The sequence below is a fragment of the Taurulus bubalis genome, assembly GCF_910589615.1.
Source record: "Taurulus bubalis genome assembly, chromosome: 20".
NCBI classification, from domain to species: domain Eukaryota; kingdom Metazoa; phylum Chordata; class Actinopteri; order Perciformes; family Cottidae; genus Taurulus; species Taurulus bubalis.
In genome coordinates, this window is record NC_136608.1 from 8,994,161 (window position 1) to 9,019,202 (window position 25,042).

The following is a 25,042-nucleotide window of genomic DNA, read 5'->3' on the forward strand; positions in this document are numbered from 1 at the left end:
CACACCGGCTGTCCTGTCTTCCCCCCGTCAGCTACGTGCATGCGTCCTAGCACTGGCCACACATCCACCATAGCGAGGCCACTCGGTTCCCTGTGTGGACGCTCTGCTTGGTTCCTCCTGTGACCAAAAGTCGGGGACGGATCCCGTGCCGAGTGTCACGGTGCAGGCCATCACGATCAAATCGCAACAACGGCCAAACACCGGCCGTGGAGACTGCACATCTTTCGCCCCGTGCACATTTTTATTAAGTTTCCTGAGTTATGCAACCGCATCCCCGTAGAGCGAACCGCTCATCCGCCTTTTATTTACTCGTCACCCACCATCGGATGGATATTTGTGTGTAGTATCTTGTGATCTGGACTAGTTCCTGCGGCGACAACACGGAATTAGGAATATATGTCATTTGCAAATCACCCAGTGCCATTTGCGTCACAGCCCGCGGCCTCGCACGCCCATGGGGGGCGATGGAGTTGCAAATGGAGACTGTGTGTGTGTGTGTGTGTGCGCGCGTGCGTGTGTGTGCGTGTGTGTGTGTGTGTGTGTGTGTGTGTGTGCTGACGCTGCCCCAGCTGAAAGGGAACCAATAGACACAGACCCGGGCGGCAACAATCGCCGTGCGCTTTCTCTCTCCAGTTGTGCTCCGATTTATGGGATTTCTGTATCAACGCGGAAGATCGCGCGGTTTATTCGGGATGGTTGTGTTTCCTCGCCCTGCCCGCGATGCGTAAGTGGATGCGTACACACACCGGTTCAACCCGCTACAGGGCTCGACAGGCCGGCCGGAGTGGAGTATTTCCGTCCGGCTCTCCCTCATGGTGCTCGGTGCATGTGGCTTTTGTGGAGTCGCTCGTGTGTGGATGCACGTCTTTCCGCTGGATGGGGATGTGACCGTAAGACCTTTACTACCAGCGCGGAGAACGAGGCTGAATTACGTCTCGGACACTGGATACACACTCGCGACGTTGTTGTTTCATCCACAGCGCACCACGCGTTGCTGGTATGGAGATGAGCGGGGCGTTTATTTCTAGGCTGTTTTATTTGTTGCTGTTGCGCTTTTGGGCACTGCGCATGGTTTCATCCACCACAGCTCAGAGAACTTCTCACGAGGCAGAAAGTCCCGAAATGCTCAAACTACACAGTGCAGATTCAGCCAACCAGGAACACATTTCTAGGATTATGTTGAAGGGGAAATATGCTATTTATATATTCTCAATTATACCGGGTGATTGGTAACACACTCACACTTCTTGATATGATGTAAAGTAGTCTATGGTAAATAATAAAATATAAAAGCATTTAGATGACTGCATCCATGTCCTGTGCTTTGATAAAAAGGCTGCAGATGCAGTCAGGCAGTGTATCCACTCATGTTACAGGTTACAGGTTAAAATTAAATCAAGGGATAGACATTGCTGCCTTTTCTCTAAGGTAGATTCACCTCAGAATTCAAGGTTCATTGGTGCCTGCGTGTGGCTCCAAGTTTGACTGGAAACTTATTTTGCATTGCATGTTGACAGAAAGCCTTGCTCAGTTTAAATTAAAATGTAGAAATGGCTCTACTGTACATGTGCTGCACAGTTAATTACTCAGTTCATGTTAGGTTCATTACCAACATCCCTCTTAACACTACAGCACAAGTATTTCTGACACAACAAAGATGGCCAGTCTAACCTTGAGGAGGAATACAAATGGGTAACTAGGACATGAGTGTAGATAACAAAGTGGGTTATAAGGAACACAAATAAAATGGAAGGACCGCGTGGCCTGAAGTTACCAGAATTTCCCTGTATATTTTAAATACTTTATATATTGTTGTTTCATAAATACAATATTGTCAGCGTTCATCCCATTTGTCGTTTGACATCGGCTGGCCTCTTATCATCTCATGAGACTTGTGGGTTTTAGTAACCTGAGATTTGCCTGTCCTTGTCTGAACAGCAGCAAAGACTGCCTGTCTCTCTTCCCTGATCAAAGTTTCCCTGGTATCATTGGTTTGTACCAGAGTGGCTGTTGACTTCACTAGTTTAATGATGTCACTGTGTGATTCAGACAGTTTAATGATGTAGTGCTGTGTTCAGTCACTGAGTCAGCTTATCAAACCAATGTGTTATGTTAAGTCAGTCAACAAACTCATTAACCTTCTGGTCATACAACCAGTCAGCGAGCTAAACAGAGATACAGACATTAATATATGCACCCAGTTAGGCAACCAGAACATCTGTGTCAGCCAGTCAATAAGCAAGTCAACTTCAGTAGTTATCCAGTTAGGCTGCTAGTCTTCTAGCCCTCTTATCTGCCAGTCAGGAAGCTGTGCTCATATATGTTGATGGCCCACTCACCAGTTAGTTAGTACAGTGAGATTCTCAGTAGACATTTCTTTTTAATAATCTTTGTATATCACAGAAGATTCTGCTTTTACCGTTGATATTTCATGTTGATATCTCCATATATGATGCTTAATTATACATGTACATGTGATTTTGGAGGTTTGGTTTCAAAGACCACAGGCTGAAAATGTCTCCCATGATATAAATCTGTGTTGGTGTTTCTTTTCCACACCCTGCTGCCTCCTTTTACGTTTTCTCCAAAATGCTATTTCTCCACTTAGAATCAAAACGTCATGTATCTGGTTTTGAAGATCCAATAGCAAATTGTGCCAAGTCCAAGTCTAAGGATTTCTGTTATCCTGCCACCGAGTGTGTTTTGGCTTGAACGGGTGATGAAAGTTATCACCGAAAATCAAGCTGACCTGTAGACCTTAAAACAGCATATATTTCAATCTAGGAAACATTGTTGTTAAAATGAATTTTTGCAGATATTTAAATTTGCTCTTCTGGAGGCTGCATTTGTATTTGTATAATTTTTGGTGTATAAATGGACACAACTCTGCATATATGTGTAATTTGTGTGTATTTGCACCCCACAGGTATTTCCCTTATTTGCTAAGAAGTCTGTGTAGAGAACGATTTGTCGTCGTATTCGGGAGTTCTCCAAATACAGTGGTGTGATATTCCCTCACTGGAAATATCATGCACCACCGGTGTGTGTTTGTACATGAGATCACCTGTTGTTGTTATGTTCATAAGCACATGTCCATTAAGGTCGTCACATGGGACGTTACAGTCCCCCGCATTACGATTAGACAATCATATCTAAAAGTCAATATAGAGTCTTCTGCCACTGACAATTTCCTGAAGTCAGTGGTATTTAATTTATGCTTAATTTGTTTTTACAGTTTGTCAAACACATCAGTCAGCTAAGTAAAGCATATCTAGCACTCAAGTGCTATTTGACAATTACAGAAACCCAGACTTGTTAGACTCACATGGGTGAAGATAAGATAAAGTCTTTTTGGAGAACTTGGATAGTGATTCCTCTGTATAACACGTGTTGTTTGTCAGTGTTTAAAATACCCGATTTGGAATCAGCTCAACTGGTTGTTGCACAGATAAGCTGCAGTGTCATTTGATTGATTGCACTCTATACTACTGTATGTTTTTAGAACATATACCATCTATCTTTTATATGCATATTGTTATTTTTGTAAAGTATAACTTGATATGCCGACAATGATAAGGTGACTGAGTACACCAGCTTCATCATATACTGTACTATCATCATCATATCCTACAGCTTCATCATATCCTATTTCCAACTTTAGGAGAACCAGAAATAAGGCGGTAAAAGGCCAGAGCCACAGAACACGGACTCCACCATTCAGTAAGGGGCCGATCACACCAGGCGCAACTCTCAAAAACGTGTCGCTACCAAAACCATTGTTTTCCTATGGTACGGCGCTCCTTTTATGCACACTTTTTAAATGCCGCTCCACAGGCACACCGGGCTGTTTTGCCCGGCGCGTTTTTGCCCGGCGCGTTTTTGCCAAGCCGTTTTAGAAGCAACTGTACTTTTAAAAGTGGCGTCCGGTGTGATCGGCCCCTAATATGCCCAGAGAAAAGAAATATGTGTAAGCGCAGGGGAACTCTGTCAGTAGGCCGCAGCATTGTTCCCATCCTACCTTGTGGTCAGATGGGATCATTGGTGTGTCTGCCAGTAGTCAGCATCATGTCAGTGAGTGTGGCGTGTCCCTCCATTAGGAGGAAGTCCTGTCAGACCACCTCCACACTGGCATCGGAAATAACTATGAGAAGACAGGCACACATCTATTGGCTCTGGATCCACAAACATTCCTTATATATACACACACACACACACACACACACACACACACACACACACACACACACACACACACACACACACACACACACACACACTCTTACACGATGAAACATGACAGGCTAATGTTTCCTTGTGGAGTAGGCGGCAAAGAGGCTGATGCTCCAGAGAAGAGAAAGTTGTGCTGCTCTGACATGGATTTCCCTCATTTGTTTTCCTCTGAGAGGGCAAACAGGGATTTGCCTCCTAAAATAAGAGACGTTCCCAAAAGGGAAGCGCTTTGACAAATTGATTTCTGTTTGGCATAAACAAAATTCTTTATGGATTATCACTGGAGATGGAATTTAAACATATTTGAGTGTAACGTATGTATCATTGGACAAGATATCATCAGGTGTATTTGTGAAATATGAAGCTAAGGAAGTAGTATTGTTGCTAAGAAGGGTTAGTATGTGAAAATAAACTTATGTTAGGAGATTTACAATGGGGAAATTATGGATTTAGTTAATGGCTACTGATGGAGTGAGTCATGAAGCCGGGTCAGTTACCAGGTAGTTGTCCTTTTGTTCAGGGTGATCATTGTGTATAGCTGAGGAGAAGATAATGCCTCATTTTTTAGCCTTAAATAATTTGTTTTTAGGGTTGTTTTTCTTATTGCTTCAGGCATTCAGTCACATCTTGCCCATTAATGGCATACAGGCTCATATTATTCATCTTTTTTTGCAGTATTAGACATTGTTCCTGTGTTACCTTGCTCATCAACAGTTGCCCATCAAGTACTATAACGAGGAGGAAGGATGGAGGGAAAGTTAATTTTCAAGGTTTTTTTATTGATCTTTATGAAATTGGTCTTTCAGCTAGTATAGACCAGGGAATTATTTTCTTCCTCACATTGGACATCCAGAACAATGTCATTTCTTCTGCGGTTGTTGTGTTGATTCTTAAAATCAAAGGTCAGGACATAAATAATCACTGTTTTCCAAGTATTTAACACCTACACAATTGTAAGTTTGCAGCAGAATATCATTGATGTTCAACCTGTTTTGTAATTTAGTTTAGAATAACTTGAAATATGCACAGAAGTAGAATACATCTTGAATGTCTAAGTCATTAGAAAGCATCCCGTATGAAGCAGTGAGTGGAGTGTAGATTGAGGGGTTGGACCATGGATGAAAACCATCCTCAGCTTGAGCCCAGGACACCTTCGATCTCATTATCTGAGTCAGAACAGGAGTCACTACTTCACAACCACGTCTGTCTGTTGCTACGGAAACCAAAGAGTCCCTTGTGTTGGTGTGTGAGTGTATTATTGGCGCATTTGTGTGGCTAAAGGTGTTTTTTTTAAACCTTTTGTAGTACATATAGTCTCTCTGGAAGTGCGTTAAGAAAATGTTGTGTATGTTGTCAGACGGTTGTCCACACTTTGAGGCTCCGGGCAGCACCGGCAGGCTGCTGCTGCCTGTCTGCTTTTTATGAAACACTTTTCACAAAGTAATTAGACTGTTGGTCTTGGGTTGGGATTCACAACCTTCTTTGTGCCATTGCACACTCAAATAAGACTCAGAATCCCAAGACAATCATAGCAGTTGATTACCATATAAAATGGCACTGTAGATGTAAACAAAGGCAGCAAAGTAACTTTTTTGGTTTGTTATTGTGACAGACATTTTCTTATTCTGTCCATACAGTCATTGGGCCTTAATGCAAGAACCCCTCGTACGAACAGATTTGTTCTTAAACGGAACGTACCATTGATTTAAGAGAATCTGTGGCATTCAGCAATTTCCGAATACTCAGAATTTTCTCTTCGGTATGAAACCGTGCAGTCAAGTACAGAAGATATGCCTTTCTTCACAGGGGAAAAAACACTTATCTCAACCTGAGTTGAATTTTGAGTTTTAATATGAAATTCCAATTTATTTAAGATATTTATACCCTCACTCGTGAATAAGAACCCAAGATACTTGAATCCTTCGCATGGAGCAGTAATTTACTCCCAACCCTGATGGTGAATACAGACTTGGAGGTTCTGCCTCTCATCCCGACCTCTTCACACTTTGCTGAGAGAGAGAGAGAGAGAGAGAGAGAGAGAGAGAGAGAGAGAGAGAGAGAGAGAGAGAGAGAGAGAGAGAGAGAGAGAGAGAGAGAGAGAGAGAGAGAGAGAGAGAGAGAGAGAGAGAGAGAGAGAGAGAGAGAGAGAGAGAGAGAGAGAGAGAGAGAGAGAGAGAGAGAGAGAGAGAGAGAGAAATCCACTCAGCAGCTGCCTCAGGCTCACCTGCTGTAGGCCATAATATTCTCTTGTATGGTAGCTCTATGATTGTCACATGACCTGTCCCGTATAGTGCTGCTTTGATGACACGTTGTTGGCAGCAGTACTATTTTTCTAATTTCACAAAAAACTAAATGTTTTGAACAACAAAGTGGTCTTCTAATATGACTACTGAAACTGCTAAAAGTGTTTAGTTTTCTTCTGCTGATTTCTGACAGCAGGACTTGAACCTTCTTTTCTTTTCACTCTTCGGTAATGCTTTTGATGATAATAATTAATGATCAAATCTCATAAACTCACACTTAAACAGGTGACATTCATCAGGCTGAAACAAGCAACGACAGTTTGGTGAATGAGTTGGAATGCTCGTAGGAGTAAAAATCCCGGAAAGAAGTGAAAGAGGTTGAGGATAAAGAAGTCAAACATTTGCTTGCACTAAGCCCATTAACTTCTGTAAAAGACCTGTTAAATCTTAGAGGTTTTCATTTTCAACGAATCTTTTTTTCAGAAATGTCCGATCCATATGTATTCCTAGTAGCTGCTCATTAGTGTGACAGGGTGCTAGATTGTATCTCAGCACGCAGAAGGTGAAACGCTGATAAACACCCTCAACAGGTCATCAAGGGCCACGGGGCTAACAGACTAACACATAAGAGCATCGATTTTACTCAAGCTCACACTCACAGTTAAGACCAAAGAATAGTCTTCACCAGAGCTGGATGTCTTTAGACAATGGAAAGAGGATGCGGACCACTCATAGATATACTGAGGGAGATTTTTGGTTTGAGAGGAGAGGTCTAAGAGGGATGAGTCCACTTGAACATCGCCTTTGAGTTATTTTTGTGAGATAAGGAAATATAACCTTTTAAATTAAGTTGTTTCCCGACATCAGTGGTCCTCAGGGTAGACAGACTTTCCGGTCAAAGTGTTAATTTCCTATTATAGTTAATGGCTAGTGTTAATCTCCCTCCCTGATATAAATAGAACCCGGGAAGGTGCATAATGCATTACAATTCCTACTCTTAATTTCTCTGCAATTTAAATGATTTTTATCTAATGGTTTTTCTTAAATTAATTGTGTCTTCATTTCAGTTAAACCTCGACAAGGCAGACCTGAGCTCTGGAATAAAGTCCACAAACACATTCTCCACCTGTAGCTTCATCCCCCCTGTGTCTGCACCTTATACACACAATTTGAGGCATCTGTGGTTGGTGGAGCTCGGTGTGAGATCCTGCCAACCCCTATGGAGAATATAGTCTCCTGAATGTAGTATGCTCAAGTTAAGAGCAACATTTTGAATGCTCCTGTCTGCTCTCCATGCTGAATATGAATTGTGTGTCTCTATCACTGCAAGTAGACGCTGCTGTCATTTTATTGCACAGTTCTTAATTCATCGTTGCTACTTAAAGCCGGTGGTTTCATGTGTGCAACCTCAATTTGAAAGAAAAATTTGTGGTTACAGTCAGAGGTTTAAAACGTTTTATTTTTTTAAATTTCTGGAACAAACTATACACTTTGTTTTAATTCTGTGCATTAACTCTTCCTAATCACAATGATGCCTCTTTGTTCAGGGCCATACTTTGCAAAGTATTTAATGTCCCATTACAAGGCAATAAGCGCTATCTGACCTTCATGCACACAGTGGCTCCGTGTTTGCATTGTTCTGGAAGATAATTTGTGTAGTTGGACGTTTTGAAATCATCTGCTCCTCTTCGCTTCGGTTACTTCAACTGCCAAGCAGAACCCTTTACATGTGCATGCCTTTTTGAAACAGTACAGCTTCATGACATCCTTTGTATTGAGACATACGTTGGGGCAACCCTTCTGGGGCCCCTTGCACTTTGTGTCTATCGCAGTCCTCAGCAGACGACACAACTTTTAGAAAAACATTTGAAGTATACGCTTCGTCTCCCTCTGCTGGAGATCAAGTAGAACTACACATCTACCCAGGTGGAGGTATGCCGTGCAGAAGACATGGGCTGTATCTGACGTTCCCGCCACACTTTGTTTTCACTGTCAGTGTAATGTAGTGTCGGTGCAAGCTCTCCAGTTCAGTTTCTTTACCCATGTTTCCATTTCTGTCTGTCAGGTTGTCTTATTTTTTTTATTATTTAAGTTTCCCTGTAGTTGTATGTCACAATAATTATGTTCCAGCTATTTCATCTATGTATTTCCAACCATTCGATAGTTTACCTTAAAATTGCAGAATTAACTCAGGTATGTCGGCCACAGGCGTAGAAGTGATGTTATCTTATTTATTTATAATTCAAGTCTTTTCTTCTCTCATATTCTGCTCAGTTGTTTGTGTGTTGTCTTGTTTCTCTGCTTATTCCAGATTTACATTAATTAGCATCGGACACCTGTGGTGTGTCATACCCAAACTGCATTAACCACCTCTCACTTGCAGTTCATACAAATGCAGTTATTAGTTGGTTCGTGGACCGTGGTGACAGATAATGATGGCCTTGTGCAGCTATGACAGGGCAACAAATAAGAAAAATAATGAGGCTGCTCAGTGCGACTTAGTGCTAGTAAATCATGTTATACTGAGCTGGTGGAGTGGCAGGTGCATGTGGCTGTAAGTCCAAGCTGTTTTAATTTAGACAGCCACTAGAGGGCAGCATCACATATTATCTCACCATTGATGTTGTCATATAAATCCATTATAATGAAATAAAAGTCGAGGGTGAGGGTTATCAATGGTCATCCGTAATATTAATAAGGGGGCTCATATACTACTTTTCATATTAACACTGTTTTGAATGTTTTCCCCAGTGGACTGTACTGAGGATGCAACACAGTGAAAAGTGGTTAAAATATCCATCCTGACATTGGTTCTCTTCTATGCCAAAAGCAAGTTATATTCCTGAGGAATAAACCAGAAATAAGATGGACATATGTTGAGCCCAAATCCTAGCACATAATTCCGAACTATCCCTTGTAGAAATGACTCATGACTCATGTACTTCATATACATGTATGTATATTTATGCATGTTGGATACAACAGTACTTGTTTATATTGTTTTTTTTAATACAGATGCACTATACAGGAACAGTGTTCCTAGCATTGTAAGGTCCCCTGGGAAAAACACAAATAACATTAGCATTCGTGTTTGTTAGTGAGGCCACAGTACTCACTAGTGAGCCTCAAACAGAGTAAAGCGTGGGGGTAAAATGGGTTTAATTGTCCTGCCAGCAATATGACAAGCAGTGGAATTAGCATTCTGGGAAACCATTACTGTGACCTTTTTAAAATACTCAATTCAGTTTTTATATTTCGATCTAGTTTGCACCATGGTGGTTTCTAAACAGCTATTAAACTCTATTATGTTATGTTTCATAGTTTTTTCTATTACATTGTATATGCTTTCACAAGAAGTGTCAACACAGAAATGTGTTGTGGGAGAACAGTTTGGCACCAGGAGTGACATTTTGTTGTTGATTCGAAGATTAGATCTAGTTTTACCCTTCATTATGTTGCAAAATGGTTTGACTTTAATCTGGTTGGTGCATCTGTGAATGTAAGAATAGTAATACATGATATATGTATAAATATGATATGCCAGGATACTCACTCATTTTGTGATGGCTTACAGATGTGTAAAATGTTAGGTTATTTTGGGTAACATTTTCAATCAAGTTTTTAGGTTCTACCACAATTAATCGAGAAGTAGTGTAAGAAGTATTCAAATAATGTACATCCAAAGTAACAATGTCGTAGTATAATACTACATTAGTATTACTACACTACACGTTCTTGGAAAAAATTAAATCACAAAAGTTTTGGAAAAGTCATGGAAATGTGTTATAGTCATGTGTTCATGTCATTCATTTACGCTGAGTTTGAAATAATGAATATGCTTTTAAAAGAAAGACACTCAAAATATAAGCAGGCATACGCTCTATCTATAAATGTTTATTTTTTAATCAAACTATTGTCTCTCATTCATTTGTGTCATTTAAGGTATACTGTATGCTTTGGAATTCTCATTGTTATTTTAAATACTACATTTTCTCACTTTTTCATCTATACACTGAGATTTCACAAAATGTTTGGTCATGGAAATTTGGTTTAAAGTCATGGAAAAGTCATGGAAATCCATTGGTCAAAATGTGTATGAACCTTGTACATTAAAAGTATAGGTCCTGGATCCAAAATGTTAATGTACTCATAATGCAGAGTAGCTACTGTCTGTGATATGCTATTATATTATTGATGTAATATTTAAGCTGTACTTTAATGTTGTAGTCGGTCAAGGTGGAGTTATTTTTAAAAACTATATATATATATATATATATATATATATATATATATATATATATATATATATATATATAAGCAATCATAGCTCTTTTACAATTGTGGCAAGCACAATATTTATTTGTGAAATATAGTGAGGTTGAAGTATATAAGGTAGCATAAAATGGAAATACTCAAGTTAAGTACCTCCTCAGAATGAACTGTAAATGTGAGTTACCTTTCACTAATAGTGGAAAGAGAATTTAGACGCTGACTTTAACGAGATGTTAACATTGTCATTGCTTTTATAACCTAACGTGTGGGGCTCCAATAATGTTGCATATAACTAATGCTTTATCTTCTTGTCCTTAAAGTAATGCAACAGGTAGACTGTGTGTAGTTGTAGTGCAGCTAGCTTTTGCAATTGCATATCTCTTTATATATCGTGAGAAACTAAGCTCAGGTACAGACATAAACAAGCATTTTATATCTTAGCCCTACATTCAGCATTTGTATTTCATGAAGGTTGATGTCCTTGGCTCATGTGCGGTGTTGTTGCAGGTTGCAGGAGTGTGCCGGTAGTGAACGCAGGGTGCAGCAGACCACTCTTGGCGACATGGTGAGGGTCCAGAAGTCCACCAGGAGGAAGAGCGCCGCTCACTGTCTCCGCAGACTGGAGGTACTGGAAAAAGCCGACTACAATGCCTGGATGTTATTGTCTAATTTTACTCCCTTTGCTGTCAGACTGTGGAAAACATACTTCCTTTATGTACGTACATGCCCAACTCGACCTCCACCCGGGTCATTTGAACAGCTACTGTCATGTAATTGTCAGATGTTCCTCTCTGTGTGTCAGTGGAGATGAGCTCAAATTACTCTTTCCATCATATCCCACTTTACAGAGGTCACATGATTAAAAACACGCCTGAATGTCCCTGTCCTAGTTTACCAGACACATGCTCTTTTTTTCCAAAGGAACCACCTTTTTTTAACCCCACAACTTGACCTGCTTTACGCTTTAGTCACAATATGTGTTTAGAAGAACATGTAACCAGTTTCCAGGAGAAGGAGACAACTTTGTTTGTTTTAGTCCTGAACTCAACTGTCAGTCCTGTCCATGGAAAACCTGTATGCCAATACTTTATTTTCTTTGTTTATTCATCTCTAACACTTTTTGTTGTGCTTAGGGAAATTATATCATGCTCTGTTTAAGCCAAAGCCTTTACCTCCACGAGGGACCTCCAGTTTGGGCTCAAACACCAGGAAATACAATGAAAGCCACCGTATTGAGACGCATTCACATACTCTCATTCTAGGAAGCACCTCAGAGACAGTTGTTGCTCATTTAATGCATGTACTTTGTTCAGAAAGGATTCATTACAGTGTGTCACGTAGTGTTTGTTTTCAGGATCATATTGAAAATAGCAGATGAGATTATACTTTGATATGCGGTATATTCCATTTGATATGAACCTGTGAAATTAATCAGTTGAATAATCAGTCATAGTTATGCTAATCCAGCCTGTTTAATCCAGGTTTCACTACTGTTTTCTTTGTTCCACCTCGTAGTTTTATTGAGCAGTAAGTGGAAATTAATGGCTAGTCCACCTACTCTAATCAGCACCCTTGTCATGCTTCATCATTTCTCAATGAAAAAATAAAATGAGGCATGAATGGTTAATTGATTTACTGACAAAATCCTAACAGAATGGTGGCACTCTCTGATGTTTTGTTTTTACTTGACAGTCAAGATGCTGAAGTTTTGTTTTTCTTGCCATAGTAATATAGACATTTTCAATTTTAATGAAATAGGTTTCATTTTTTCACACTTCTCACTTTCCCTAAAGAGCATGATCTACTAGTAAAAAAGTATTTGTGTTCAGTGTCTGTAATGGTTTGTGTGTGTTGTACTGCACGGATGGGTTCGCTGAGCATGTGCAACATACTGTTAAGCTATTTAATGGTCATTTGATTATGCCGTGGTATGCACAGTGTGTTTGTTTCCAAGTGGCCCACTTGTCCTCGGTGATGTGCAGTAATGTGTCGGACCGGTGGAGTCATTTATCCCTCTTCAAGGGCAGCGGGAACACGAGGAGTGAGCGAGACAGACACAGAGAGAAAATGAGGATAAATTGGTGGGTGGGAAAGGAGAAAAGATTGGGGAGGTCTGGTCAAGAGACACAGCTACACACACACGGACCACACACACTCACAGATGTATGTGCGCACACGTAAGGGTTGCTGTGGAGTCACTTATCTGCTGAAGGGTAGCTTTGTGTGACAAGGTTAATGTCCCTCTACACTACATCTCTGGGTGCACAGGAGACATGACACACACACACACACACACACACACACACACACACACACACACACACACACACACACACACACACACACACACACTCTCACACTCTATTGCTCACCTGCTGTGACACCTCATTCTGCCCAACGATTTGTTGCATAGGGTGGAGATTAATTTTACCTATGATGGGCACTCTTTCCTCCCCTGGCTTTATGCAAACATGTATTTATTTATTCATGATCAATTTTAATTCATAATATTCTGTGTGTGTGTGTCTGTGTTTTTTTAATTTATGTATTAGTCATTCTTATGTATTGACTTTTAACATTTCTGACTTTGGCACCTTCTAGTGGAAGTATGACGAAAGCATTCACTGTGGCAGACAGCAATGCCTCCCTCACCACCTACAGATTGGACCAGGGTGTCTCAGATTAATTGACTGAAAGCAACACATAGATTGCACCATTTTCACATGTTTTTGTCTCATTAGGGGCCGTTGACAATGTTGTCCACCGAGACGTGGGAAGGTGCACTCAAAAGTGAACGCAGCGTGCAAACTTTCCCAAGCTCCTTTTTTTTGTTTCTTTGGTAAATCCTTTTAGTGCAGTCCTATCTAAGGCTTTATTATCTGTCCCACAGACTATATTACTTGCTTTCTGTCACAGGATGTCAAAACATCTGGTCGAAAGTTCAGCCAAGTTGAAACGGACAAATCGAGCAGTAAAGCTACAGTGAGGGATTCACAGTGCTGGAAATCCATTTATGTTTGTTTTGACTTTGTTTACTTTCGTCAGTGAGGCTTATTGCTACATTCCAACAGCTTCATCATTATCGGCATCGCACTGTGCAGGTTTTGGTTGCTTAGTAACGTCTCAAGCACCTTGATAAAAGGATGAGTAGCACAGCTGGAATTTTCCACACGTTTTTTGATGCAACATGTGAACGGCCCCTTATTCTACAAAGACACTATAGTGCCTTTATTTATAATTGTAGTCCTTTTTATCCTTTTATTTGTTGACCTGTACCATGTTTTATAGCTCACATTTTAATGTCTGGTTTTGGTGCCACAGAGTGCTGCTCAGACAGAGAATGAGGAAGGCCGGCCCCAGTCAGACACCCAGCATCCAGCACAGAAGGAGCCCCGAGGAGGAGACCAGTCCTCTGATCAAGCCCAGCTCCAGACCTTTGCTTCAGCTGAGGTGCCCTCTGAGAACTTGGACCAGAACGAGACTCCAGCGGAAAACCAGGAAAAGGGCGACACTGCGGCGCAGCTCCAGGCCAAGCCTCTGTGGAAGCCCATCCCACCTCTGCTGCCGGAGTTGCACAGGAACGGCAACAGTAAGACCAGGGACCAGATCTGCCAGACTGAAGACCACGGTCATAAGATAGGTGGGTCAAAGTTCTCCTCGCACTGCACTTCCTGCTGCTTTGATTCATCCACCTACTGGCTGAAACCGTCTGCCAGCCTCTCATGTAGCTTCACCGTCAGAGCATGACTGTGTGTTCTAATAGTATAATAGTATAATGTATAATAGATCAAATTGTGTGTGTGTGTGTGTGTGTGTGTGTGTGTGTGTGTGTGTGTGTGTGTGTGTGTGTGTGTGTGTGTGTGTGTGCGTGCGTGCGTGCGTGCAGAAATGGGAACCAAGAGGCATTTAATTTACACTGCTGGTTGGCCTAACATGTCAAACATTCATGACGGTTGTGTTTGGAACAGGAAAGAATCCTGTATCTGCCTTAATTTTTGAAAAGCTCACCTCTTCTTTTGGGGCAAATGATTAAAAAAAAGCACATCCTGAGAGATATGAAAATGTATAACGTAAAATTTGTATTATCAAAAAAAAAAAGCAAAGATATTGCTTGAATAAATGGATACATTACTGTCCGAGGTGTAACCACTTACTTCCTCCATAGAAATGTTGCTGGCCCGAAATAGGCCACACTTATCTGTCTCTCTTGGGTTGGTCTTGTCTTGAAACTACTGGCTGTCAGCACTGTCTATTTTGATTTATTCCCTCACTCGACAGCTAGTGTGTTTCATGACCCTGAAGCCAAGCTATCCCATTGATAGTACGTACATACATACATGGCTAGTAAAGCTGAAATTCTGATGTGTGTTTCTCCTGAATGCTGACATGTTTGTTTGTTTGTTACCTTCCTTCCTTTTGGCTTGGCTACCCATATTCTGCTTTTCTTTCACAGTAGCTTTCCTTTAAAAACAGATGTAGATGTCTTGATTCAGATGTAAACCCTGCTACTGTGAGTTAATTTCTAACGGTGCTGCTAAGGAAGAGTAAAAGGAAGCTGTTTGTGTGGACTGATGTTTCTGATTGGATGATCTTTGACCCTCTCGCGGAGGGGGGTGGGGAGGTCGACGGGTCGCTGACCTGCCCCGCTTGGATTATAGCAGCTTTCCGAGGAGAGGTGTGGGGGGATGGGGACGGGGAAAACACATTCTGTCACACATTCATACATAATCTCCATCTCTCTCTCTGTCAGACCCACTCACACAGTTGTCATTCACATTTCCAACTCTCTTTCTGTCTGCGTCTTGTGGGTGTGTCCGTCTGTCTGCTGGTCTTTTTTGCCTTCTGTCTGTCCTTCTGTCTACACACAGGCACACACACACTTTGTCATGTTGTACTGCTTACTATGTAGTGTTGGTTTGTGTTCTTGTGTGTGTGTTCATTCAAGCATATATGCGGCCAACAAGGCTCTAAAAGTGCACAGTCCCCTAGTCTAGTTATCTGACCAGAAGTAACTTAATCTTGGATTAGAACAAGACTGCATAAATCAATCTGAGTACATAATCTTTAAATATATATTTAATGATGCCATTAATTCAAGATGCAAGGTTTGAAACATGAGAGCAAGCGGCTCTTAGCTAAGAGCGCTAACAGTGCAAACTACGGCCAAAGGGCCTGACAGAGCTAACTATGTTCACCTGAGGGGGAACCCGAGATGGGTCTTGAGCTTCTGTGACGACGCTGTCAGTCGGGACCCCGTTATCAGCTGTAAGTGACGTATGAGAGCAGTGCAGAGCAGCAGCCGCGAGCTAGCCAGTGGGACATGCTCACATGCAATAAAAAGCCCGTCAATGTCAAAAAAGCAAGGAGAAGCTCAGATTAATACACACACAGGAATTCTCTGATCGGGTAGGCATAGTCCACTGTATCTTTCCATAGCAAATGGAAATTGCTGCTATATTAATATTCAGAATGGTAAATGCAGCTCCTTTATCAAAGCACACTGTCCTCTGACAATAGTGCGTCTTGGCTGAACATACATTTTAGTTTGCGTGTTTCAAAACCGAACAAACGGTGGACATTTGTCACAGCTGGAATCATTGAAATTGTTTAATTCAGAGCTTTGTCCCCGACATCACTTTTACAAAATGCTCTTTTTGTTGCAGCATAAAGGCTGTTTTCCCTGTTAACTTCTTTTACATCAATATAATGTGAGAAATTAGACGTAGCTATTTGAGGTGATTACAAAGTCTGTGGTGCCGTTTCTGAGTGTAATTGTTCTGCTCTTGCGACTGTTTATGTCTCTGCTTTTGTGCCCACTGCCATGAAAAGTTAACATAGTATTGACGTAAAAGTGAAGTCGCTGAAATAAATAAAATGCATGAAGATGGGTAGAATGAGAGCACTTCACCTTGTGTAATCTGTTTTAGTAGCCCATTGTGTATAGCATGGAGACACAGTCAGGTTCCACCAGGAACCACTCCGGGTATTTTATTTTATATGTTTTATACAAAAGATAAATGCAAATGTTGTCACTTAAATAGCACAATTATTCAAAAATGTTGTCTGAATGTGGCCGGCTGCAATTTAGAAATCACATGAGAGACAATATTTGTTCAAGTTGAAATATTTTTTTTTATGAAATATTGTCCTAGCCTCCACAGCGTATTTAACAGACTTAAGATAACATCTTTCTTGTACAGATCCCCCGCAAAAATCTCATCATAATAATTTTCATGTTTTTCAGTGTAAACGAGAATAATTTAGATTTAGATGAGCTTCCCACTGAGATTGCAAATCATATCGCAATTGTATCAGTCAAAGCAATCACAATAAAAATAAAATCCCAAATTGTTCTGCCCTAAGTAAAATGAATACCATAAAGCGTATTTGATCAATTACTTTCTGTGTTTTGGTGTGTTGTAGTGTTTTAGAAGAGCAGAATGAATTGGTTGAATGGTTCTCTGCAGTGTTTCATTCTGGATTGACCATTTGGCAAAAGACAAGCCAACCTGCCTTCTGTATAGCAAAAGAAAAACACAGATTTTGTAATAAATCTCTATTCTAAATTATATGTATTGTACATAGCGTGTGCGATGCTATATTATAATTGCTTTAATATTAGACCTGTTATGGGTTGCAGGGATTGCTATAGTGTGGCATTTTAAAATTCCTAGATCAACAGAGTTTAGAAGGAAACAGAAATGTGAAGGATGAAATGTGTTAACCTGCCTGCCCTCACTGTATTATTGTGGCAAATGAATGATTAAAAGGGAAGAAAGCATAAAAGCAGGTCAATAAATCCAACAAAACATTAAATCCCGACCAGCACCAGGACCGTCCTACAGCTGACCCTTCACCCTCTTATGATTGAGGTTGAGCCAAAGCGAAACATTTACCAATATCAATCAATATCAATATCAATACATTGCCTCCTCCTGTTCACATTGCTGTTTTGGCACTGTGTGACACCAAAGCTGACGTATGAAATACTGCACGGACTCTGAACACTGTTGGACTCCAAATGTTTTGTCATCAGCCTCTAACCCCCTTTGCAGCCGACAGTCCCACTTCAGCTGCATTTAATGATGTACTTAAATTAGAAGTAAAAAGACAGATGACCTGCTTCCTCCTAGTCATCCTTGAGTGTGTGTGTGTTTCTATGTATGTGTGTGTCAGCGAGGAGGTAATGAGGTCAGAGTGAATCACTGTCTCATACAGATCTCACTGTCTGACAGTGATTGTGTGTATTCTTTACACTGCAATACACTTTGTGTCTTGCCAGGTCGCCCAAACTCCCAGGTGATGGTGTGTTTCTCCAGGTCTGTCATCCTCTGATGTAATTATATGCCGGCTTTTATGAAATGCAATCTCTGTGTCTCTTGCTCTCCAGGTCTCTGTGTGGAGCCCGGAGATCCTCCTCTGCTCCAGCAGCCTCTACAGACCTCCAAATCTGGGATTCAGCAGATAATTGAATGCTTCCGCTCAGGTTCGTGTCTGTGTGTTTTTCTTATTTTCCTCTTATTTTTATTATTTTCTATTATTAGTATTTATGATGCAGACACGGCGCAAGTGTTTTTGTCAATGACAGAAATGACACAGTCTCAGTCTTTATGCCTTGCAGTGTCTAAAACTGAACCACCAAGGTAATGAGAAATAAGAACGATGTCACCCATTCTATCCTGCTGGGAAACATTTCATGTAAAACCGTAGCAGGAAGTACTTGCTTTGCATTAATAGCAGCTCCAACCGCTCCCATTCCTGTGTCGTACAAGAGCTATTGATGTATGCAAAGCTTCATATTCTCTAGTTGTCTCCATGACCTCACTTGTTCTGAGCCAGCCATGTTGAGTTTAGCTCGATGACCAAAGCTCCATCAAGGGTTGAGGCAGTCATTGGTTGCCACTGCTCCCAGGCAGAGTCATCCTTTTCTGGGTCAGCATGGTTATCCCCTGCTGTTGTGGTACACAATCATGCACACACCACAGTTGCATCCTTATTGAGCCAGTGCCAAATACAGACATCTGAGGATGCAACAATGCAGGTTTTGTGCATTTGTGTGTGACAGCAAGTTGCGAAGGTGCGGACATGTGTATAAGTCACCCTAGCAGTGTTTACCCTGTGATTTTTGCATTAAACTCGTCAGCATGCAGACGACAATACTGGAAAAGGGTATGACAGCAGTAACGCAAAAGTTGCACTTAACAGAAGGGCAATTATCACCCGAGTCCTTTAAATGTCAGTGAGATAGGTTGAGGGAAGTTTACCTTTTGGGCATTTTATACAGACTGGAATGTACTCTATCCTTCTCTCTGTTTAAAGACATACTTCACTCTTAAAATTATAATTTGTTTATCAATTACCCAAAAAATATTTCCTCACATGCCTTTACGGTGAACAAAGAATCCCAAAACTCATCAGCCTGAATCTGGACTCATCTCCAGTCCACAATAATGACTTATTTTTAACAACAAGACGAGAAATATTACTTAATTTAGATTTTAGTTTTTGCAGTGAATTGTGCAATATTCTGTATGTACATGTTTAATATGTCTTATCATTCTTCCTGTAGTCACCAAAGGTAATCGTTACTCCTTTTCTTTGGCTCGCAGGCACCAGCGAGCTGAAAAACATGCTGCTGAAGGAGGTGGACACCATCTTTGAGTGTAAACTGTGTCGCAGTCTGTTCAGAGGCCTGCCCAACCTCATCACACATAAAGAGTACTACTGCCTATCACGGATGCCTGAACCCGACGGTTAGTGATACGACATTAGCATGCAGACACGCACACACAAAAACACGACAATACTTACACACACGTTTAGAAACGTAGCCGTACTATGAAAAATCAAAGCACAGAAAACATAGGAAAGAAATGAGTATTAACTAAATAAGTAATCAGTAATCCAACCAGGTAAAATAAAAACTCCAAGAGCTTTTAGTGCATGCTGAGAACATGCACATGCAGATTTGTACAGATCACATCAAACAGACGAACAGAGAATCCAACAAGGCAGCAATCAAACTGACTTGAGCTCAGCACTGATACACCCCTAGTTTAGTCAGCACACACACAGAATCATTGATTACTTTAACATCTCCTCAGGCTTCTCCACATTTTACTCATATTCTTCCACTCCAAGGTTTCTTGGAGCCATCTGTCTCCGACTCATTATTCTCCTCTTATCTCCTCTGTCTGCACACAGCCTTCTTTCATTCCTTTGCACACAAGCTCGCATGCACATTGTAACATGTTCAATCCATCAATCATTTCACTCACTCAAAGTGCAGTTTCTCCTCTCTCCTCTCCATCACTAAGGAAATTGACTTTGATCTGGCAGCATTTCTGTTTTTATCTACTTCTTATTAGCGACCAAATGTGTCCACATCTCTATTCTTTGCTTCTTAGAAGTGTTGGGAGACTCGGGGTAAGGATGAAGCCTAGGAGACTCTTCAAGTAATTTCTCTTTTCTAACTCAACTCTCCTCTCCTCCTAAAAGAGAAATCAATCTCAACCAAACGGCCAATTATATTTTGCACAGTTTTATTCACTTTAGTGATTGTTGTTGGAAAAACTTGACTGTTTCATCCCAAACGTGTTTCCACCTGCGTGTAGTTTTAATTAAGTTGTCCCTTTGCTTAATTATTCTCAATCAAGAGTCTATTACCAGTGGCTGAATGTGTATTGTAATGTTATTTTGATGAATGACTTAATTGCTGTCTGTTTTTCACCATTGAGACGCTAGGCATTAATTGTGTGGTTACTGCATAAACAAAATGTTTTTTCTGGGAAACACTTGATTCTTCACCATCCAGCCTCCACAGCAGACCCGTACAGACTCCAGTGATGATTTGTGGTCCATTTTTAAAGTGCCTGAACATTCAGTTCCTCTCTTTCCATCCTCTCTTTATTTTCTGTTATAAATAATTGTCTGAAAAAAACTTGCAGATTCACCAAAAAGAGAAATGTGTCCACATAAAGGACGCTTTAGAGAGGCACAATAGTTGTATTCACTAAACAAAAGCACAATACCAAACTTGTTTTGTACGAGTAAACACAATATTGTTAATAATAAGGACTCAACCTCATTGCTTCTTTTATTTTCTCATTTTTTATATTTTTTATTGTTTTATTATCATTTGCTAGGTTCATCGGGTGATGACAGACAGAGTTTAGCCATGAAGGATTTATTGGACGCTATATATCCCAGAGTCCCAGACACCGTGGTCCGCCTGGAGCCCATTCAGACCACAAACAAAGCCGTGTTCCAGTACCTCACCACAGAGGAGGAGCTGGCTAGATTTCCATCGCACACACCCAGGTAGGTGGTTGGCCAATTTGATTAGTGGTTCATAGAGGAACACAACACTCTTCATAGACACTGATCCAGTTTGTGCAATGTGGTCTCCATAGACTCAACTTCTTGTCATCTAAAGCTCTCACCATGTGAGTGAGATTTCAGGCTTCTCCCAGCCTTCCCTCGTCTCTGACCGCTTGTCTCAACATCCTTCACAGTGCCAGAGAGAGTCCGGTAGCATGGGAGGGAGAATCAGTGGAGGGTGTGGACAACAACCAGCCGAGCCAGCCAGGAGGGCCAGAGAGCCACAGCAGCCCGGGAAACAACCAGGGGCAGAAGAAATGGGAGGCCGAGGAGGAGGCTAAAGAGGAGCAGCCACCGCCTGAGGACGAGGGGTCCACTAGTGGGGTAGGTGACTGGATAGTCAGGAGTAAAGTCAAATCAGAAGTCAGTGAATGTACATCTTTTAACTGATAAATACCCGTCATTGCTGAGACATGATGCATTCTCATGCTAAATGTTGATATTTTCCACATTGTCTTAGTCTCTCTCTTCTTTGTTCTCTTCCCAGGTCGAGGATGTGACAATCTCCTGTTGTCTCTGCGGTCAAGACTTTAACTCACGCCGCAGCATCAGACGCCACTGCCGCAAAATGCACCAGACCAAACTCGAAGAACTACGAAAGTTCACAGAGACACGCACAGTTCCCACCAGCCTGCTCTCTATGGTGAAAGGTGTGTATTCAAATTGCATTGAAAGAAAAGTGACAAAGATGGAAAATGGTGATTTAGGAATTGGCCAGTCTGATGAGATATCGATTAGGAACCCACCATAATAAAGAAGTTGATATATTAGACTAATATTTCAGTACAATGATCATGCTACTGAATAGTTATAGTGTAGACTAACAGACTAAATAATCTAAAAATGAAATGTTAGTACACTGGATGTGAAGGCATTGGAAAAAGAAGAGAAGTGTTTTTCTTTAGCATATACATAATTAAAGACCGCACATCTCTTCAATGCTCAATATTCACGGCCATCAGTATATCAAATTTGAGATCAGCTCCACAGAATTGTTCATTTCAATTTGAGCTTTTCAAAGGAAACCTTCAAGATAACAATCGTTGTTGTTGTTGCTCAAGGTCGGCCGAGGACTCTCAGCACACCTACTGGAAAATCCTGCCCGGTGTGTTTTAAAAGCTTCGCTACCAAAGCTAATGTACGTCGTCATTTTGACGAGGTGCATCGCGGTCTACGGAGGGACACCATCACGCCCAACATTGCCTCGCGGCCCGGCCAGCCCTTCTCTCTGGAGGCCACCCCTCCCAGGAAGAGCAACAATTCCTCTCCGACACCGGGCAGCAGCTCCAAGTCCACCCCTGTGAAAACAACGCCTTCGAACCAAAACCAGTCCAAACCTCAGACTCCGCCCCCTGCCTCTCCACAGGTGGTCACGGCCTCATGTCGCTGCACGATCTGCAAGAGGAACTACAGCTCTCAGGTTTGTTTGTTGCCCTACTGGCAGCCTCAAACCTTTCTAGCTTTTGGTGTCTTAAATATCTCAGGTCCAAGTCGTTTTAGTGAATGTTGTATTTAACGTCTTAAATTGGTTTCAAAATTGATAATTTTTCCAATTTTTCTTTGTATTTCAGCTCATGTTAAAGAGGCACATGCGTATTGTCCACAAAATATACAGCATCAAAAGTAACAGGCCCGCGCCCACGCCAGCCTCCCCTCCTCCGGCAGCCACCTCTCCTCCGGCAGCCACGCCTCCCAGTAGTAGCGCTAACTTAGTCCCAAGCAACAATATCCGAGTGAAAGAGGAGGCAGTAGAACCTTCAGATGAAGACGAGGACACGGAGGACATCGACAGCAGTCCGGCCCCGTCTCCGATTGTGAGCACTGAGACAGCTAAATGTGTTTCCGTGGTAAGCGTCACCTCGAAGGTGAAGGAAGAGGAGCCCCCGATGAGCCCAAAGGCGACGCCCTCCTTGTCTTCATCATCCTCGCGTGGCGGCAGCACGTGCAGCGGGAGCGGGCTCGCCAAAACAACCAAACTGTCGGTGGGTTTTGACTTCAAGCAGCTCTTCTGCAAACTGTGCAAGCGGCAGTTCAGCTCCCGCCAGAACTTAACAAAGCACATTGAGCTGCACACGGACGGCAACGACATCTTCATCAAGTTCTACCGCTGCCCTCTCTGCCGCTACGAGTCGCGACGCAAACGCGACGTCCTGCGTCACGTGACGGTGGTCCACAAGAAGTCGTCGGCATACCTCGGAAAGATCATGCCCAAACTGGAGAGCAGGGCGGTGAAGAGGTTGGCGGAGGTCGTCCTCAACACGACGCCTCCCAGCAAGAAGACAAGTGGCGGCGTCAAAGAGGAAGTGAACGGACGTCCCGCTTCTTCGTCGTCGTCGTCCTCTCCTTCACCTCCTGTCACTCGCAAGCAAGAGGGCTCCACAGCTGCGCCAACCACCTCATCCTCCTCCTCCTCCTCCTCCTCCTCCACCTCCACATCCACCTCCTCCTCGTCCTCTTCTTCAGTGCAGCCTCCTGCCCCTGTCACTCGGAAACAGCTGGACCTCTCATCGCCGGCGTTAGCCCCGACCCCTCCTGTCACCCGCAAGCAGGAGAGACAGCAGACCCACCAGGCTCGTCCCATCAGCCCCCCGCTGACCCGGCGCAGTGAGAAACACACACACCAGCGCAACTCCTCCTCCACCATCTCGCCCAGCAACCAAACCCCACACACCCGGCGGCACGACCACCCGTCAGAGAGCAGCGGCACAGGGTCGTCGTCCTCCACTGAAGTCCGAGTGACCAAGAATTTCTCCCTCCACTCCTGCGACCAGTGTGGACGGGCCTTTGCCAAGAAGGTATTGGATTTTCAATTACCGACATAAATTTCCCCTCTTTTAAAATATACACTTTGTTGAGTTTTCCCAGCGAGGAGTAACTTAAAAAGAGCGCTACAGTGGAAATGATCCTTTGTACAAATTCCAGTTTGAGGGATAATTGTCGGGGCACACAGTGTGGTGGATAAGATAATTATCACCACATGGTAAGCCATCATGACGACTCCGCATGAGGAGCATTGGCGACTTTAACATGGACCAGAGTGCTTTGAATTGATGTGCTCTTACCCCATGTCACGATTAGCCGATCAACAGAAAGTTAACCAGTTTCTAGCTCATCAAATGTGAGGATCTGGTGTTTGCGTCTGCTTTATATATATATTGTAAATGTAACAATGTGCGTTAATCCATGTAGTGAACGTAGCCGCTATCGCATGTTTCTGTGAACTGTATGGATATATTTAAATATTTATCTTTTTATTCAACTTGTTTTGTCAGCTGTACCTGGAGTCTCACAAACGAAGTCACCGCAACGCAGCGACGGCGGCAGCCAGCAGGAGGAAAGGAGTCAGCACCCGCTCCAAATCCCTGGTCTGGTGAAACACACGCACTGTAAGAACGCCGAGGGCTCAGGGACTCTGCTCGCCGTCGCCGTGTACTTGTCTCATTTTGCTTTCTGTTTTCTCTGGATTCCTTCCCGTCTTGTTTTCTCGCTCTGCTGCTGCTGCTGTGTATTCACACACCACAAAGCGAGGCGGCTGTGTGGAGTGTACTTGAGCAAGTTAGAGAGTGTGTGTGTGTGTGTGTGTGTGTGTGTGTGTGTGTGTGTGTGTGTGTGTGTGTGTGTGTGTTTGCTTGCTTGCTTGCTTGCTTGCTTGCTTGCTTGTTACAAGAGAGGTGTGTGTATGTTTGCGTAGAAGACTATTCCCTCGGGCAAAGATAAGACACCACAATCATTCTGCCGGCTTTAATTGACCGCTGAGCACGTTTACCAGCTGTTTCCTACGTTCTCCCTCTCGCTTATTTTCCCGTGTATCACACTGCTCATGAGAGATCTTCCTCTTTGTCTAATTGTTGCTCTTTCTTTCCTGGATATTTCCTCTTTCTTCCCCTCTTTGTCTCTCTAATCTCTTCTTTTTGTTC

General features: G+C 42.3%; 1 protein-coding gene across 1 annotated transcript; it reads left to right on the forward strand.

The window, feature by feature from the left end:
* Positions 1 to 547: 547 nt before the first annotated feature.
* znf800b (zinc finger protein 800b) lies at positions 548 to 24,499 on the forward strand (the record flags this gene model as incomplete). The annotated part of the gene is made up of 11 exons (XM_079235932.1): positions 548 to 700; positions 11,260 to 11,370; positions 14,067 to 14,385; positions 18,136 to 18,231; positions 19,355 to 19,498; positions 20,891 to 21,065; positions 21,260 to 21,449; positions 21,613 to 21,777; positions 22,186 to 22,545; positions 22,697 to 23,920; positions 24,398 to 24,499. The coding sequence occupies exons 2-11, from the start codon at positions 11,308 to 11,310 to the stop codon at positions 24,497 to 24,499; spliced, it is 2,838 nt and encodes a 945-aa protein (XP_079092058.1). The 5' UTR covers positions 548 to 700; positions 11,260 to 11,307.
* Between the last annotated feature and the right edge of the window lie 543 nt (positions 24,500 to 25,042).